This window comes from Babylonia areolata, chromosome 2, assembly GCF_041734735.1.
Source record: "Babylonia areolata isolate BAREFJ2019XMU chromosome 2, ASM4173473v1, whole genome shotgun sequence".
Lineage (NCBI taxonomy): Eukaryota > Metazoa > Mollusca > Gastropoda > Neogastropoda > Buccinidae > Babylonia > Babylonia areolata.
This window is the reverse complement of record NC_134877.1, coordinates 1530670-1550669: the sequence shown is the minus strand read 5'-3', so window position 1 is coordinate 1550669 and position 20000 is coordinate 1530670. Positions and strand designations below refer to the sequence as shown.

Here is a 20000-nt window from a genome sequence, read left to right as displayed (position 1 = left end):
AATGACTGACTGACGATCAGCACTAAGGACAGAGACAGGAGATCAGAGGTGCCCAGCATAGTGACATGACCGTGGACGTTGGGGGGGAGGGGGGGATGGGAGGGGGGGGGGGGGAGGAGTTTTGCCTAAACATCACAGACTGCTCTCTTCACGATGGCGGCGCTGGAGCCACTTCCGGTCTATTCACGGGCCATGGCGGCTTCTTGGGGTGCCGATCCTTCCACTTCCTGCAGACAGAGGGGGAGGGGGGAGGGGGGGGGGGACAGGTCATGAACAGACTTAAGTTGTTGCTCATGTTCATCTAGGTTTGAGAGTTAAGACAGAAATCTGGCTAACGAGACTATTCGAATATATATATATAAACAACAGTAGACCTTTCATGTCTTAAAAATTGTATTCTTAAAAGCAGCAAATTTTCGCTGTCGAACAGCTTCTTCTGCTGTGTGTGTGTGTGTGTGTGTGTGTGTGTGTGTGTGTGTGTGTGTGTGTGTGAGCACCAAAAACTATATGTCCACCCAATTTTCATCCAAACTTACTACATTTCTTGGCATGCACCGTCATAAGGATTAATAGCCATCGGCGCCTCCATAGCCTACAAAGATCTTCCCTCCTCCTCCCCCTACACACACAAACATTCATGCAAACACACACACACCCACACACCCACACACACACACCACACACACACACACACACACAAACACACACACATACACACACACATACACACACACACACAAACACACACACATACACACACACACCACACACATACACACACACACACACCACACACACACACACCATAGACACGGCTGTAGTGATCACTGACCTGACCCTCTTGCACCAAGGCACAGATGGCACAGAACATGTGCATCACGCAGTCGCCGCCAAATCCTCCCTGAAACACACAGCGGTCAGCACTCAGTACCTCTAGTTTGCTTCCTTTTATCTTATTTCATTTTATTCACTCACTTGTGTAAACAAAGTGAGTCTATGTTTTAACCCGGTGTTCGGTTGTCTGTGTGTGTGTGTGTGTGTGTGTGTGTGTGTGTGTGTGTGTGTGTGTGTGTGTGTGTGTCCGTGGTAAACTTTAACATTGACATTTTCTCTGCAAATACTTTGTCAGTTGACACCAAATTATAAAAAAAATAGGAAAAATTCAGTTGTTTCCAGTCATCTTGTTTAAAACAATATTGCACCTCTGGGTGGGCACAAAATTTTTTTTTTTAAATGAAGCCTAATTATATGCAAACTGCATTTACTGTTATATTTATATTTTTGTATTCTCTAAACTTGGCACTTTGATCTGATATTCTGACCCAACAACAAGAGCAGTCATTATTATCCTTTTTTGTTCAAACAGGAACTTCTTTTGCTAAGCATGGAAATTTTATTTATTTTGCAAACGTTTTGGTGCAGATAGTAAAAAAAGGGAAATTACTCTGTAATTAATGCTAGGGGACATAATTCCCTTTAAACTGGTCTTTCTCATCTTAAACATTACATTTTGAAATTATACACAACACATAAAAAGCTTGGATTTTTTTTTCCAGTGTATCACAAGCGAGTCTTGAAGGTCTTGCCTTTCCTGTTTCATCTTATTTTGTTGCCACATAACTATGGACAGAAACGGAGTGAAACAGAGACGTTGGGGGTGGCTGGGCCTTGTCCTGAGGATGAACAAAATCAGACATCCTTACTCTGCCTTTACATGGGCACCACCTCCAGGGGGGAGAAAGAGAGGCAGACCACTGGGCACATGGAGAAGAAAGAGAGACAGACCACTGGGCATATGGAGAAGAAAGAGAGACAGACCACTGGGCACATGGAGAAGAAAGAGAGACAGACCACTGGGCATATGGAGAAGAAAGAGAGACAGACCACATGGAGAAGAAAGAGAGAGAGACAGACCACATGGAGAAGAAAGAGAGACAGACCACTGGGCACATGGAGAAGAAAGAGAGACAAACCACTGGGCATATGGAGAAGAAAGAGAGACAGACCACATGGAGAAGAAAGAGAGAGAGACAAACCACATGGAGAAGAAAGAGAGACAGACCACTGGGCACATGGAGAAGAAAGAGAGACAGACCACTGGGCATATGGAGAAGAAAGAGAGACAGACCACATGGAGAAGAAAGAGAGAGAGACAGACCACATGGAGAAGAAAGAGAGACAGACCACTGGGCACATGGAGAAGAAAGAGAGACAGACCACTGGGCACATGGAGAAGAAAGAGAGACAGACCACATGGAGAAGAAAGAGAGAGAGACCACATGGAAAAGAAAGAGAGACAGACCACTGGGCACATGGAGAAGAAAGAGAGACAGACCACATGGAGAAGAAAGAGAGAGAGACAGACCACATGGAGAAGAAAGAGAGAGAGACAGACCACATGGAGAAGAAAGGGAGACAGACCACCGTGGTGCAAATCATCAATAAATCAAAACTGACGTCATGTGTTCGCTCCCAGTATTGCCGAGGTCCTGACGCGCCGTGACAGCATTACCAACATGGCGCACTGACACGCCAGAAATCTGCACTGGGTGTTACTGGTAAGTGTGGAGTTGTTGTTCTAGTTGTGTTGTTTGTTGGTACTGGTCCAATTTGCCTATTTCTCCATGCTCAGTCACCTCCGTTTCGCCTACCCGCCGTCCCCCATTTCGCCCATTCCGGCAGTCTGCCCCCTCTCTCTCTCTCTCTCTCTCTCACACACACACACACCAATGAACAAAGTGAGACTTTTGTTTGCTTTTTAAAACACACACACACACACACACACACACACACACACACACACAGAGAGATAGATAGAGAGATAGAGAGAGAGAGAGAGAGAGAGAGAGAGAGAGAGAGAGAGAGAGCATGCGAGCAACTCCGTCTGAGTGAACATAACTGAAAGATCATTCCAATATTTGCATTTCTCGAGTCGCACCCTCTTCAAACACTCACACCACGCATCGTCCGTGCGGAACAACGAGTACAGCTTTTTAGTTCATTTTCTACACACACACACACACACACACACACACACACGTATACCCCTCACCTACCCCAACGTCTCCATAACACGTCGTACACTACCCCTCTCTCTCTCTCCTGTGCACATAGTTTATCTGTGTCAGCCCCCCCACCCCCACCCCCTCCAGTTCCCTGTACCGTTACCCACCAGCCCACCTTTCTTTCTGCCTTCCTGCCATCAATTTTCTTCCACCATTCCATCTTTGTCTGTCTGTCTGTTATTCTGCTGGTCAGTCTGCCTGTCTGTGTGTCTGTCTGAGCTGAACGCCTGATTCCTCCTAATCGTTACCCCCCCCCCCCCCAACCCCCTGCTCTGTGCATTTTGTTTTCTTCTTTCTTTCCCTCTTTCACCTCATTCTCTCCCCCCCCCCCGCCCCCCTCCATCCCCCCTTTTTTCGTCTTTTTTAAAAATATATTTTATTTCTTTGAATCAGTATTAATGATTAATTTCTATTGCTGTTTGCTTCAGTGCCTCTCCACTGGGGGGTGGGGGGGGGGAGCTCTTTTATTTTCTTTTTCTTTGTCGTGTGTGTGTGTGTGTGTGTGTGTGTATGTGCGTGTGTGTGTGCGTGTGTGTGTGTGTGTGTGTGCGTGTGTGTGTGTGTGTGTGTGTGTGTGTGTGTGTGTGTGTGTGTGTGTGTGCGTGCGTGTGTGTGTGTGTGTGCGTGTGTGTGTGCGTGTGTGTGTGCGTGTGTGTGCGTGTGTGTGTGTGTGTGTGCGTGTGTCACGTGCCCCAGTTTTGGGCGGCGTTATGGCGTGGTGTTTGCTCAGCCGTTGCTTAGCAAGTTGGCACAACAAAGTTACCGTTTGGGGCTGGTTGTTAAGGCTGGCTTCACTAAAGTAGGTTAAGCCCGCCTGCTTGACAACACAGCTATTTTTTTTGCTTTTCTTTTCTTTTTTCTTTTTTTTTTTTTTTTCGTCCAGAAAACCAATACTGCATTACACTGGATTGGTACCACCCCATACCGCACCATCTCCACCCTTATCCCCCCCCCCCACCACCACCACACCCTCAACACCAACACACACACTGACTCACCCTTTTTCGCTTCTGTCTTCAGATAAAGAGATCTTTGACACGCTACGCACGTCACTGGTTTAGAACAGAATGTCTTTATTACCAAGTGTACCGGGATCACAAGGAATATTGGTGGTGTACTTAATCGATAATGACCTCTATGATTTGGTTGTGGAGTCGGGGATTCTTCTTCTTCTTTTTCTCTTTATCATTATCATCATCATCATCATTGCTAGTAGTAGTAGCAGTAGTAGTAGTAGCTATGTTATTATTTTTGACTCACTTCTCTGTAATAAAGATATTACTACCGTTGTTGATAATAATGATTTTGTCGTTGTCGTCTAAGCAGCCCCTTTGGTTTTATTCGTGAGAAGACATATTCCGCCAAAGAAAAAAAAACCAAAACCAACAACAACAAAAACAAATGAAACTGATGCTGATAATGGGAACAAACCATGTCAAGGCCAGAGGTAACACCAATGATTTTGATGTGGAAATCAGCGCCTTCTTGCGGACTGTGCAAGAAGGGAAGTAATCATCAGCCGGGCGAGGCGTGCATGTCCAGTTCTCTTTCCACTCCACTGAATGCTGCAACTTATCTCACCAGTTAGCTCCCCTAGGAAGAAGCCAGACCAGACGACTGCTGCTTCCTGTGACAGGTTTTTGGTGCGCTGGATTCTGGCTGGATTCTCGCTCCAGTTGTTTGGTTTATTTTGTTGTTTTTTCCCCCGAGTTCGATCCCCGTCGCACTCAGTGGGTTAAAGGAAGGGATCTTTCTGATCTCCAATGTCACACCCAGTGGGTTAAAGGTAGGGATCTTTCTGATGTCCCATGTCGCACCCAGTGGGTTAAAGGTAGGGATCTTTCTGATGTCCCATGTCGCACCCAGTGGGTTAAAGAAAAGGATCTTTCTGATGTCCCATGTCGCACCCAGTGGGTTAAAGGTAGGGATCTTTCCGATCTCCTATGTCGCACCCAGTGGGTTAAAGAAAAGGATCTTTCCGATCTCCCATGTCGCACCCAGTGGGTTAAAGGTAGGGATCTTTCCGATCTCCAATGTCGCACCCAGTGGGTTAAAGGTAAGGATCTTTCCGATCTCCCATGTCGCACCCAGTGGGTTAAAGGTAGGGATCTTTCTGATCTCCCATGTCGAACCCAGTGGGTTAAAGGTAGGGATCTTTCTGATCTCCCATGTCGCACCCAGTGGGTTAAAGAAAGGGATCTTTCTGATGTCCCATGTCGCACCCAGTGGGTTAAAGGTAGGGATCTTTCCGATCTCCTATGTCGCACCCAGTGGCTTAAAGGTAGGGATCTTTCCGATCTCCCATGTCACACCCAGTGGGTTAAAGGTAGGGATCTTTCTGATGTCCCATGTCGCACCCAGTGGGTTAAAGGTAGGGATCTTTCCGATCTCCTATGTCGCACCCAGTGGGTTAAAGGTAGGGATCTTTCCGATCTCCGATGTCGCACCCAGTGGGTTAAAGGTAGGGATCTTTCCGATCTCCTATGTCGCACCCAGTGGCTTAAAGGCAGGGATCTTTCCGATCTCCTATGTCGCACCCAGTGGGTTAAAGGTAGGGATCTTTCCGATCTCCCATGTCGCACCCAGTGGGTTAAAGGTAGGGATCTTTCCGATCTCCCATGTCGCACCCAGTGGGTTAAAGGCAGGGATCTTTCTGATCTCCTATGTCGCACCCAGTGGGTTAAAGGCAGGGATCGTTCCGATCTCCCATGTCGCACCCAGTGGGTTAAAGGCAGGGATCGTTCCGATCTCCTATGTCGCACCCAGTGGGTCAAAGGTAGGGATCTTTCCGATCTCCCATGTCGCACCCAGTGGATTAAAGGTAGGGATCTTTCCGATCTCCTATGTCGCACCCAGTGGGTTAAAGGCAGGGATCTTTCCGATCTCCAGTGTCGCACCCAGTGGGTTAAAGGCAGGGATCTTTCCGATCTCCTATGTCGCACCCAGTGGGTTAAAGGTAGGGATCTTTCCGATCTCCAATGTCGCACCCAGTGGGTTAAAGGTAAGGATCTTTCCGATCTCCAATGTCGCACCCAGTGGGTTAAAGGTAAGGATCTTTCCGATCTCCAATGTCGCACCCAGTGGGTTAAAGGCAGGGATCTTTCCGATCTCCTATGTCGCACCCAGTGGGTTAAAGGTAGGGATCTTTCCGATCTCCTATGTCGCACCCAGTGGGTTAAAGGCAGGGATCTTTCCGATCTCCTATGTCGCACCCAGTGGGTTAAAGGCAGGGATCTTTCCGATCTCCTATGTCGCACCCAGTGGGTTAAAAGTAGGGATCTTTCCGATCTCCTATGTCGCACCCAGTGGGTTAAAGGTAGGGATCTTTCCGATCTCCTATGTCGCACCCAGTGGGTTAAAGGCAGGGATCTTTCCGATCTCCAGTGTCGCACCCAGTGGGTTAAAGGCAGGGATCTTTCCGATCTCCTATGTCGCACCCAGTGGGTTAAAGGTAGGGATCTTTCCGATCTCCAATGTCGCACCCAGTGGGTTAAAGGTAGGGATCTTTCCGATCTCCATTGTCAATGTATGCATAGACCAGCTACTACCTGAACCCTCTTCCTGTGTATGCACACGCAGAATATCAAAATATACGCACGTTAATGATCCTGTAATCCCAATAGTACTGCTCGGTGCGTCATGGAAACAAAAACATACCCAGCATGCGCACCCCCGAACCCCCGAAACGAGTATGGCTGCCTACATGGTGGGTTAAATAAGCAGAGCAGCTGACAATTAAAACTACCCCCCCCCCCCCTCCCCGTCGTCAAAACAAACACTGGCTGTCAACAGAGGGACAGACACCACAGACATGTTGGTTGTGCTGGCTGCAAGGTTGGTTGGTGTCTGGGGACCGTACTTTCCGTTAAGAGAGGGGGGGGGGTACGGGGGTGGAGGGGTGGGGGTGGCGGGGGGAGGGGTGGCAGGGGGGGGGGAAGAGGGAGGGAGGGAGACAGTAAAAAGAGGCGTCACTATTTTTAACAAGGTTACTGACTATCGATTTGCCGACATACAAAGTTAGTCAAGCGTCAGGAGTAACGTAGTTGAAAATGCATGCATTCCCTTTTAACACAAGAGAGAGAAAGAGGGAGAGACAGACAGAAAGAGACGGAGAGAGAAAGGGAGAGGGAGAGACAGACAGAAAGAGACGGAGGGAGAAAGGGAGAGGGAGAGACAGACAGAAAGAGACGGAGAGAGAAAGGGAGAGGGAGAGACAGACAGAAAGAGACGGAGGGAGAAAGGGAGAGGGAGACAGAAGATAGATAGAGAGAACTCAGAACTGTTTTCATGTAAGGCCACGATCCTGTATACATATAAATGTACGTGTTATACACACACACACATTTGAAAACCCAACCTTGAGTTGGATGAACAACAAAACGTGAGAAAGAATAAACTGATAATATAACTAAACTAAATAAAAAGCTAAGGGTAACTGAGAAACATGTCTTTTCATCTAAGACTGAGCGCTTTCTGCTCTCTGTTTTAACGCATAAAAAAATAAACATTGCTACATCTCTTGACACAATGCTGTTGACATTTTGAAGTAAGTAGGGTAATATGAGAATCACTAAATTTTGTATATGCTTGGATAAGTATTTCCTTCTCAGAATATCGTATTGTGGACAAATTGCCAATACATGAATTTCGTCTTCGTACCTTCCACAAAAGGTACAGTTTTTCAGGTTATCCTTATAACATTCATTAACTTTAAACTCGTTTACTCCAAATCCGAATTTAATGAAAGACTATATGAATTTCGAAATGGTAAGATCACATGAATATTTTTTTCTGGCTGCAACAATGATTTAAAGGAACGGTATGTTTCAAAACGATTACTACTATATAGTTTGTTTGAGCAGTCTTGTTTATAACAGTCCACCACACGTTGTTTAAACGTTCTGAGTAAAGCTTTCTCGTTTCCTACACCACCATTAAACCAAACTTCAGAAAATCCATAAACATCTAAACAACGCTTTATTGTAGACGTCCAATATCTTGAATCATCATTTTGGCAGCTGGCCATCTTGTTCACAGAGAGTGAGAGAGAGAGAGGGGGGGGGGGTAGGACATAGAGAGAGACAGTGAAAGACAGTTGGGGAGAGAGGGGGCAATAGGGTAGACACACAGAAATGCACAGAGAGACAGAGAGAGAGAGACAGAGAGAGAGAGAGAGAGCAGCCAGGTGAACGGAAACGTGTTTTCTGCAACACGCACGGAATACATTGTTTAAGGAGTTATCATCCAAGGGGCGTCTTATCACACCGTATGAACTGTCACTTCGCCTATTTGTCACAGCGCCCGAGTCGTGTGAGCCATATATTTTATACAGATCCTAATCTTTATCTAATATATATATATATATATATATATATATATATATATATATATATATATATATATATATATATATATATATATATATATGTGTGTGTGTGTGTGTGTGTGTGTGTGTGTGTGTGTGTGTGTGTGTGTGTGTGTGTGTGTGTGCGTGCGTGCGTGTGTGTGTGTGTGTGTGTGTGTGTGTGTGTTGGCATGGCAACACAGGGTACCGGTGGTCGTCAACTGTCGAAATGCACCCGACAAGGAAGTGAGTACGTGTCTACGAGTACGAGTCACGCTCACTGGACATGGATATCGACCCCCCACCCCCTTCCCCCACTGGATGTTTGACACTGTTGCTTATAGCTCAGTTAACTGCACATGGCCATATAAGGACTGTCCCCACTAGACATTAACGTTGTTGTTTATAGTCCTGATGACGGCACATGGCCATATAAGGACTGTCCCCACTAGACATTAACTTTGTTTATAGTCCTGACGACGGCACATGGCCATATAAGGACTGTCCCCACTAGACATTAACATTGTTTATAGTCCTGACGACGGCACATGGCCATATTAGGACTGTCCTCCACTAGACATTAACATTGTTGTTTATAGTCCTGACGACGGCACATGTCCATATAAGGACTGTCCTCCACTAGACATTAACATTGTTTATAGTCCTGACAACGGCACATGGCCATATAAGGACTGTCCTCCACTAGACATGAACATTGTTTATAGTCCTGACAACGGCACATGTCCATATAAGGACTGTCCTCCACTAGACATTAACATTGTTTATAGTCCTGACGACGGCACATGGCCATATAACGACTGTCCTCCACTAGACATTAACATTGTTTATAGTCCTGACGACGGCACATGGCCATATGACTGTCCCCACTAGACATTAACATTGTTTATAGTCCTGACGACGGCACATAGCCATATGACTGTCCCCACTAGACATTAACATTGTTTATAGTCCTGACGACGGCACATGGCCATATAATGACTGTCCTCCACTAGACATTAACATTGATGTTTATAGTCCTGACGACGGCACATGGCCATATAAGGAATGCCCCCAACGGACACTGAGTGGTGGCCTGGATGCTTGTCTTTCAGGTCTTCAGACGATACTGAAACCAAGGTCCAGTGTGGCAGCATGCACTTGGCTACGTATGTAAAAGAACCGACGGCAAGAAAAGAGAATGGCAGCAAATCTGTGGAGAAACCCAGTGTGGAAGTGAACAAAGACATGTGCAGACAGAAACAAAGGCTGCACGCTGGGGTGCTGTTTTCTCCTTGTGTCCAATCTATGACGGGCGTGTTTTCATTTCCATCTAGAAAAACAAAACGTTATTCTTCAAAAATTGTCCAATCTAAATGTAGAATTCTGACACGACAGACCTTTGAAAATAGGAGATACTCCCCCCCCCCCCAACCCCCCTTCGAAAAAGAAAGGGGGGGGGGGGTGGAGGGTAGTAGACCTGCTAGAGCGTATTCACATCAAACTATAAGTAGAAGGAACTATATATGTGGAAAATACAACTGCTCTCGTTCGAGCGAGGAAACGGAAATTGTGTGTGTGTGTGTGTGTGTGTGTGTGTGTGTGCGCGCGTGCATGTGTGTGTGTGTGCGCGTGTGTGTGTGTGTGTGTGTGTGTGTGTGTGTCTGCGTGTGTGTGTTTGTGTTGTTGTTGTTGTTTCCTGATGTCATCCCCAGAAATGAAAATGGACCAGCTCTCTCCCCTTTTTTTCTATACGCTCCACGCCTCAGTGACTCAGTTCACAGCGGTGTTGTGGAGATGGTGCGTGTTGTGACCACTATCTCCTCCCCCATCTTGCCGCGCACCATTGAGTGCAAGTGAACAATCTCTTCAGTCGTTTGGATTTTTTCCCCCCTCTTTCTTTCTTTCTTTCTTTTTTTTTTCCGACGAGAGAGACAGATATGGAGGAAGAGAAAGACAGAGACAGAGACACACAGACAGACAGGCAGATAGAGACACACAGGCAGACAGAGAGACACACACAGAGACACACAGACACATACACACAGACAGGCAGACAGAGACACACAGACAGACAGACAGAGACACACAGGCAGACAGACAGGCAGACCGGGCGACAAAGGAGAACGTTGTCAAAACACGTTCAGACGTTAATCAGGCGACGTGTCCATTCCAGTTACAAACCTCCCCCCCCCCAACCCCCTCCGCCCCCCGCCCCGCTTCCCCTCAACCCCCCACCCCCAGGCCCCCTAGCCACCCAACCACCATATCCGGGCTCGGCGCTGTTCAATCTCTTCTGAAGCTAACCCCCCCATCCCAGTCACCCACTCCCTTCCGAAATGAGTAAATCAAACCTTGATGGGCCAGGGGGCGGATGTGGGAGGTCGGGGAGGTGGGGGTGGGGGTGGGGGTTAGTGGGTTGTAGGGTGGGGGGGTATCTGTTGTTAACAGCCTTTAACAGGTACTCCAACCGTGACCTGGGGGAGGAGGGGGGGGGGGAAGGTGTGGGTTTTTTTTGTTAACAAGGCCCGACCTGCTGTTTTCCCCATGACGAGGTGGGGATCAGTCTCCAGGTGTCAAAGCGTGTCCACTCACCCACGTCCTCTACACTACCTCTGCTTGGGGAACAAAGACAGCAGGGGGCTGTGCTGGGGGAACAAAGACAGCAGGGAGCTGTGCTGGGGGAACAAAGACAGCAGGGAGCTGTGCTGGGGGAACAAAGACAGCAGGGGGCTGTGCTGGGGGAACAAAGACAGCAAGGGGCTGTGCTGGGGGAACAAAGACAGCAGGGAGCTGTGCTGGGGGAACAAAGACACAGACAACTGTGCTGGGGGAACAAAGACAGCAGGGAGCTGTGCTGGTGGAACAAAGACAGCAAGGGGCTGTGCTGGGGGAACAAAGACAGCAAGGGGCTGTGCTGGGGGAACAAAGACAGCAAGGGGCTGTGCTGGGGGAACAAAGACAGCAGGGGGCTGTGCTGGGGGAACAAAGACAGCAAGGGGCTGTGCTGGGGGAACAAAGACAGCAAGGGGCTGTGCTGGGGGAACAAAGACAGCAGGGGGCTGTGCTGGGGGAACAAAGACAGCAAGGGGCTGTGCTGGGGGAACAAAGACAGCAGGGGGCTGTGCTGGGGGAACAAAGACAGCAAGGGGCTGTGCTGGGGGAACAAAGACAGCAAGGGGCTGTGCTGGGGGAACAAAGACAGCAGGGGGCTGTGCTGGGGGAACAAAGCATGGGGCTGTGCTGGGGGAACAAAGACAGCAGGGGGCTGTGCTGGGGGAACAAAGACACAGACAGCTGTGCTGGGGGAACAAAGACAGCAGGGGGCTGTGCTGGGGGAACAAAGACAGCAAGGGGCTGTGCTGGGGGAACAAAGACAGCATGGGGCTGTGCTGGGGGAACAAAGACAGCAGGGGGCTGTGCTGGGGGAACAAAGACAGCAAGGGGCTGTGCTGGGGGAACAAAGACAGCAGGGGGCTGTGCTGGAGGAACAAAGACAGCAAGGGGCTGTGCTGGGGGAACAAAGACAGCAGGGGGCTGTGCTGGGGGAACAAAGACAGCAGGGGGCTGTGCTGGGGGAACAAAGACAGCAAGGGGCTGTGCTGGGGGAACAAAGACAGCAGGGGGCTGTGCTGGGGGAACAAAGACAGCAAGGGGCTGTGCTGGGGGAACAAAGACAGCAGGGGGCTGTGCTGGGGGAACAAAGACACAGACAGCTGTGCTGGGGGAACAAAGACAGCATGGGGCTGTGCTGGGGGAACAAAGACAGCAATGGGCTGTGCTGGGGGAACAAAGACAGCAGGGGGCTGTGCTGGGGGAACGAAGACAGCAGGGGGCTGTGCTGGGGGAACAAAGACAGCAGGGGGCTGTGCTGGGGGAACAAAGACAGCAAGGGGCTGTGCTGGGAGAACAAAGACAGCATGGGGCTGTGCTGGGGGAACAAAGACAGCAAGGGGCTGTGCTGGGGGAACAAAGACAGCAAGGGACTGTGCTGGGGGAACAAAGACAGCAGGGGGCTGTGCTGGGGGAACAAAGACACAGACAGCTGTGCTGGGGGAACAAAGACAGCATGGGGCTGTGCTGGGGGAACAAAGACAGCAAGGGGCTGTGCTGGGGGAACAAAGACAGCAGGGGGCTGTGCTGGGGGAACAAAGACAGCAGGGGGCTGTGCTGGGGGAACAAAGTCAGCATGGGGCTGTGGTGGGGGAACAAAGACAGCAGGGGGCTGTGCTGGGGGAACAAAGACAGCAGGGGGCTGTGCTGGGGGAACAAAGACAGCAAGGGGCTGTGCTGGAGGAACAAAGACAGCAAGGGGCTGTGCTGGGGGAACAAAGACAGCAGGGGGCTGTGCTGGGGGAACAAAGACAGCAAGGGGCTGTGCTGGGGGAACAAAGACAGCAGGGGGCTGTGCTGGGGGAACAAAGACAGCAGGGGGCTGTGCTGGGGGAACAAAGACAGCAGGGGGCTGTGCTGGGGGAACAAAGACAGCAAGGGGGCTGTGCTGGGGGAACAAAGACAGCAGGGGGCTGTGCTGGAGGAACAAAGACAGCAAGGGGCTGTGCTGGGGGAACAAAGACAGCAGGGGGCTGTGCTGGGGGAACAAAGACAGCAGGGGGCTGTGCTGGGGGAACAAAGACAGCAAGGGGCTGTGCTGGGGGAACAAAGACAGCAGGGGGCTGTGCTGGGGGAACAAAGACACAGACAGCTGTGCTGGGGGAACAAAGACAGCATGGGGCTGTGCTGGGGGAACAAAGACAGCAATGGGCTGTGCTGGGGGAACAAAGACAGCAGGGGGCTGTGCTGGGGGAACGAAGACAGCAGGGGGCTGTGCTGGGGGAACAAAGTCAGCATGGGGCTGTGCTGGGGGAACAAAGACAGCAGGGGGCTGTGCTGGGGGAACAAAGACAGCAGGGGGCTGTGCTGGGGGAACAAAGACAGCAAGGGGCTGTGCTGGAGGAACAAAGACAGCAAGGGGCTGTGCTGGGGGAACAAAGACAGCAGGGGGCTGTGCTGGGGGAACAAAGACAGCAGGGGGCTGTGCTGGGGGAACAAAGACAGCAAGGGGCTGTGCTGGGAGAACAAAGACAGCATGGGGCTGTGCTGGGGGAACAAAGACAGCAAGGGGCTGTGCTGGGGGAACAAAGACAGCAAGGGACTGTGCTGGGGGAACAAAGACAGCAGGGGGCTGTGCTGGGGGAACAAAGACACAGACAGCTGTGCTGGGGGAACAAAGACAGCATGGGGCTGTGCTGGGGGAACAAAGACAGCAAGGGGCTGTGCTGGGGGAACAAAGACAGCAGGGGGCTGTGCTGGGGGAACAAAGACAGCAGGGGGCTGTGCTGGGGGAACAAAGTCAGCATGGGGCTGTGGTGGGGGAACAAAGACAGCAGGGGGCTGTGCTGGGGGAACAAAGACAGCAGGGGGCTGTGCTGGGGGAACAAAGACAGCAAGGGGCTGTGCTGGAGGAACAAAGACAGCAAGGGGCTGTGCTGGGGGAACAAAGACAGCAGGGGGCTGTGCTGGGGGAACAAAGACAGCAAGGGGCTGTGCTGGGGGAACAAAGACAGCAGGGGGCTGTGCTGGGGGAACAAAGACAGCAGGGGGCTGTGCTGGGGGAACAAAGACAGCAGGGGGCTGTGCTGGGGAACAAAGACAGCAAGGGGCTGTGCTGGGGGAACAAAGACAGCAGGGGGCTGTGCTGGAGGAACAAAGACAGCAAGGGGCTGTGCTGGGGGAACAAAGACAGCAGGGGGCTGTGCTGGGGGAACAAAGACAGCAGGGGGCTGTGCTGGGGGAACAAAGACAGCAAGGGGCTGTGCTGGGGGAACAAAGACAGCATGGGCTGTGCTGGGGGAACAAAGACAGCAAGGGGCTGTGCTGGGGGAACAAAGACAGCAAGGGGCTGTGCTGGGGGAACAAAGACAGCAGGGGGCTGTGCTGGGGGAACAAAGACACAGACAGCTGTGCTGGGGGAACAAAGACAGCATGGGGCTGTGCTGGGGGAACAAAGACAGCAAGGGGCTGTGCTGGGGGAACAAAGACAGCAGGGGGCTGTGCTGGGGGAACAAAGACAGCAGGGGGCTGTGCTGGGGGAACAAAGTCAGCATGGGGCTGTGCTGGGGGAACAAAGACAGCAGGGGGCTGTGCTGGGGGAACAAAGACAGCAGGGGGCTGTGCTGGGGGAACAAAGACAGCAAGGGGCTGTGCTGGAGGAACAAAGACAGCAAGGGGCTGTGCTGGGGGAACAAAGACAGCAGGGGGCTGTGCTGGGGGAACAAAGACAGCAAGGGGCTGTGCTGGGGGAACAAAGACAGCAGGGGGCTGTGCTGGGGGAACAAAGACAGCAGGGGGCTGTGCTGGGGGAACAAAGACAGCAGGGGGCTGTGCTGGAGGAACAAAGACAGCAAGGGGCTGTGCTGGGGGAACAAAGACAGCAGGGGGCTGTGCTGGGGGAACAAAGACAGCAGGGGGCTGTGCTGGGGGAACAAAGACAGCAAGGGGCTGTGCTGGGGGAACAAAGACAGCATGGGGCTGTGCTGGGGGAACAAAGACAGCAAGGGGCTGTGCTGGGGGAACAAAGACAGCAAGGGGCTGTGCTGGGGGAACAAAGACAGCAGGGGGCTGTGCTGGGGGAACAAAGACACAGACAGCTGTGCTGGGGGAACAAAGACAGCATGGGGCTGTGCTGGGGGAACAAAGACAGCAAGGGGTTGTGCTGGGGGAACAAAGACAGCAGGGGGCTGTGCTGGGGGAACAAAGACAGCAGGGGGCTGTGCTGGGGGAACAAAGTCAGCATGGGGCTGTGCTGGGGGAACAAAGACAGCAGGGGGCTGTGCTGGGGGAACAAAGACAGCAGGGGGCTGTGCTGGGGGAACAAAGACAGCAAGGGGCTGTGCTGGAGGAACAAAGACAGCAAGGGGCTGTGCTGGGGGAACAAAGACAGCAGGGGGCTGTGCTGGGGGAACAAAGACAGCAAGGGGCTGTGCTGGGGGAACAAAGACAGCAGGGGGCTGTGCTGGGGGAACAAAGACAGCAGGGGGCTGTGCTGGGGGAACAAAGACAGCAGGGGGCTGTGCTGGGGGAACAAAGACAGCAGGGGGCTGTGCTTGGGGAACAAAGACAGCAGGGGACTGACCAACGAACCCAGCACACTGGTCAGGCCTTGAGGAACAGTCTACCCTGAAACGAAAGAATCTTCATGTGTGCGTGGGGACGAAGAGACTCCAGCAAGCGATCTTTCCAGGAATACTTCAACGTGTGTGTGTGTGTGTGTGTGTGTGTGTGTGTGTGTGTGTGTGTGTGTGTGTGTTTCAGCAAGTCATCCCCCACCTCCCCTTTATTCTATTTATTCATTTTTAATTATATTCTTATTCTTTTCGATTTCTTATCATTGAGCCGAGGGAATATTTTACCCATTAAACTTAATGGGGCGTCGAAGGTCTTTCAGAGTTGGAGACGTTGACAGAAAACAGTGTATGCATACCATGTAAAAAAAAAAAGACCCCACTAGAACACACACACGTCTTTTCTGTCGGCTTTGGGGAGAACTGTTAACGGAACAAGCACACTGTACCAACAAAAGGTCAACATATGTCAGTCATGTAGCACACTGTGCCAACAAAAGGTCAACAGACGTCAGTCATGTAGCACACTGTGCCAACAAAAGGTCAACATATGTCAGTCATGTAGCACACTGTGCCAACAAAAGGTCAACATATGTCAGTCATGTAGCACACTGTACCAACAATACGTCAGTCATGTAGCACACTGTACCAACAATACGTCAGTCATAGAGCACACTGTACCAACAAAAGGGCAACAGACGTCAGTCATGGAGCACACTGTACCAACAATACGTCAGTCATGTAGCACACTGTACCAACTATACGTCAGTCATGTAGCACACTGTACCAACAATACGTCAGTCATGTAGCACACTGTACCAACAATACGTCAGTCAGGTAGCACACTGTACCAACAATAAGTCAGTCATGTAGCACACTGTACCAACAATAAGTCAGTCATGTAGCACACTGTACCAACAATACGTCAGTCATGTAGCACACTGTACCAACAATACGTCAGTCATGTAGCACACTGTACCAACTATACGTCAGTCATGTAGCACACTGTACCAACAATACGTCAGTCATGTAGCACACTGTACCAACAATAAGTCAGTCATGTAGCACACTGTACCAACAATACGTCAGTCATGTAGCACACTGTACCAACTATACGTCAGTCATGTAGCACACTGTACCAACAATACGTCAGTCATGTAGCACACTGTACCAACAATACGTCAGTCATGTAGCACACTGTACCAACAATAAGTCAGTCATGTAGCACACTGTACCAACAATACGTCAGTCATGTAGCACACTGTACCAACAATACGTCAGTCATGTAGCACACTGTACCAACAATACGTCAGTCATGTAGCACACTGTACCAACAATACGTCAGTCATGTAGCACACTGTACCAACAATACGTCAGGCCTTGAGTGCATGCATGTATTTTTAATTTGTGTAGTTATCAGAGTGGATTTCTGCTACAGAATTTTCCCAGACGACAATGGGTTCTTTTTCAGTGTGCCCAGTGTGTGCTGCAAACAGGACCTCGGTTTATCGTCTCACCCGTCTTTGGCACAGTCAAAACCCTGGTTGCCCAAAGGACAAGAGAGTGGCCATTTCAGCTACAAGGTTCGGCTGTCAAGGACAATGGGACGGTGGGCGTCTCACGCCCTGCTGTGACCATGGAGGTCCGCCCAGGGTTGGCCTGGATTACAGCAGGGTGATAAGGAACTGACAGGGGGCTGCTGTGTCCCAGTCACTCCCGGAATGTTCATTCCTCCTCAAACACAGAGAGGGTGGGGTGGGGCAGGGGATTTTCTGCCTGCTGACCACATTGTGTCCGGCAGACTTCTTGACCAGGATCCGGGTTGTACAGGGCGTTGTGTTTCGTTGTGAAAGGACAATGACGGTGACAATGACCCGGACACAGTCCTAACCGGACATGGTCCAAACTGACCACTGACGATCAGCTGTCCAGAGGATCGTCCACTCTCTCCGCTCCGTTCTTAGCCACGTGAATGAACTATGTAATATTCATGGGGCCCCCCCAGGGTTTCCTGACTCAAACACGTCCTGTCTCTTGTCTTACGAACCACATGTCCGGCCACGAAGGCCTTATCGTCTGCTGAAAAAACACCGTCACTCAGCCAGCCAGAAAGCCTTGTTCACACTGTATGTATACCCAGTATATAGGACCTTTTGTGATATTCCGGTTTAACCCTTTCACCGCCAGTCAATTTAGAGTGCAAAATTCCCTTGTGCTACAAACACACAAAGTATGGTGTCTGGGGATTCCCCTTGCGATGTGTAGAAAATATGGCCTGTCCTAGCACAGAACATTAAGAGCAGTAGGTTCATGGATAACAGACCCATAATCTGATCACCCTTCAGTGACATGGGTCCTCTACCTAGCTGCTGCATAAATGCGACCTTGGCAGTGAAAGGGTTAAAGTCGATATTACCTGAAGTGATATCACTGACAGGGATAACCTCAGGGATGTGGAGGGGCTGGAGAGGGGTGGAGGGGTTGGGGAGAGGGGTGGAGGGGGTGGAGAGGGGTGGAGGGGTTGGGGAGAGGGGTGGGGGAAGCCACCAAACAGCACAGTGACACCACCAAAACCACACAGCAGTTAATCAGGGTGGGCATCGGCAGAGAAACACTAGTACCTGGCCACGCCACACCTGTCCTCCTGAGTTTACAGGCTGGACATGGGTCCAAGATGACGTCATGCAGGATATAGCTGCCCCCCCCCCCCTTCATGCCCCTCCCTTCCCCCCCCCCGCCCCCATAAACCCCCCACCCTCCCCCGGCCCATCATTCAGCTGGCGCTATAAACCAGGTTATGTCCAGTCAAAAAACACCAACACAAATTCACCAACCAACCAACCAACCAAACCAAAAAAAAGAAGAAAAGAATCGAATGCAGTACATATGATTTGACAGGAGTGTGAACAGCATTAATTTCTGAAGTCAAGATTCAATCACTCCTTTTATCCATTAATCAAAGATTCTTTCATCATCATTTCAATGCTCCTGTCAAAGACGTTAACGTTTTCTTTCTGGCTGAGCAAACCCTTTGGGTGCGGCACACTCTCTCTCTCTCTCTCTCTCTCTATCTCACACACTCTCTCTCTCTCTCTCTCTCTCACACACACACACACACTCTCTCTCTGTGTGTCTCACACAGACACACACACACACGCACACGCACACATACACACACGCGCAAGACAAAAACAAACGCACATACGAAAATAAGATAGGTCACACACTATTACAAAACAAACAACACCAACCCCCCCCCCCCCCCCCCCCCCCCAAAAAAAAAACACACACAAAAAAAACCAACCCACAAACATGGTCTTCCTTTTTCTTCCTCTCCTTTTTTTTTTTTTTTTTTTTCTCAAATGCCTTGAACTAACGTCATTGACACAGTTTCATCTGGGTTATCAACTGAACGTCTGATCCTTTCCCTCTATAGCTGCAAAACGTGTTCACACCAGTCTGCACAGGGGGCGGGGTTGGGGAGGTGGGGAATGTGTGCATTGTTTTGTTTACCGGTCGTCTTGGAGACAGGCCGTGCCGTATCGCTCACAGTGCTGCAGGTTTTTTGGTGTCACACAAGTGGCCATGATTATCTGGCCGTTCCCTGCACTGCCTTCATTCTGGCTTGCCCATTGACACGCACTCTGTTGCTCCTTTTTTGGCCCTTTCTAATGTTCAATTTTTGTTTTTTATGCCACTAGTTGTAACGCAGTTTGATGCAATGTTGTAATGTAATGCAATGCGATACAGTGTAATAATCATGTGATGGAATGCATCCCAACTTCATGCCATACAGTGTAATAATCACGATGTGATGGAATGCATCCCAACTTCATGCGATACAGTGTAATAATCACGATGTGATGGAATGCATCCCAACTTCATGCGATACAGTGTAATAATCATGTGATGGAATGCATCCCAACTTCATGCCATACAGTGTAATAATCATGTGATGGAATGCATCCCAACTTCATGCGATACAGTGTAATAATCACGATGTGATGGAATGCATCCCAACTTCATGCGATACAGTGTAATAATCACGATGTGATGGAATGCATCCCAACTTCATGCGATACAGTGTAATAATCAGGATGTGATGGAATGCATCCCAACTTCATGCGATACATTGTAATAATCAGGATGTGATGGAATGCATGTCACGTGAGGTGAAGTAACGCACAGCCATGTAACGTGAGGTAAAGTAACACACAGCCATGTAACGTGAGGTGAAGTAACACACAGCCATGTAACGTAAGGTAAAGTAACACACAGCCATGTAACGTGAGGTAAAGTAACACACAGCCATGTAACGTGAGGTAAAGTAACACACAGCCATGTAACGTAAGGTAAAGTAACGCACAGCCATGTAACGTGAGGTGAAGTAACACACAGCCATGTAACGTGAGGTAAAGTAACACACAGCCATGTAACGTGAGGTAAAGTAACACACAGCCATGTAACGTA

At 50.1% G+C, this 20000-nt stretch overlaps 1 protein-coding gene across 1 annotated transcript in view; it reads right to left on the bottom strand.

Annotated features, from left to right (window-relative positions):
- Window positions 1-106: 106 nt before the first annotated feature.
- The window catches only part of LOC143296397 (uncharacterized), a 24154-nt gene continuing 4260 nt past the window's right edge, over window positions 107-20000 (bottom strand). Inside the window, exons 2-3 of the mRNA XM_076608293.1 lie at window positions 833-901; window positions 107-227 (exon numbers count right to left, since the gene is read on the bottom strand). Of these exons, the coding sequence (XP_076464408.1) occupies window positions 180-227; window positions 833-901 (117 nt within the window). The 3' untranslated portion in view covers window positions 107-179. The remainder of the gene's footprint in view (window positions 228-832; window positions 902-20000) is intronic.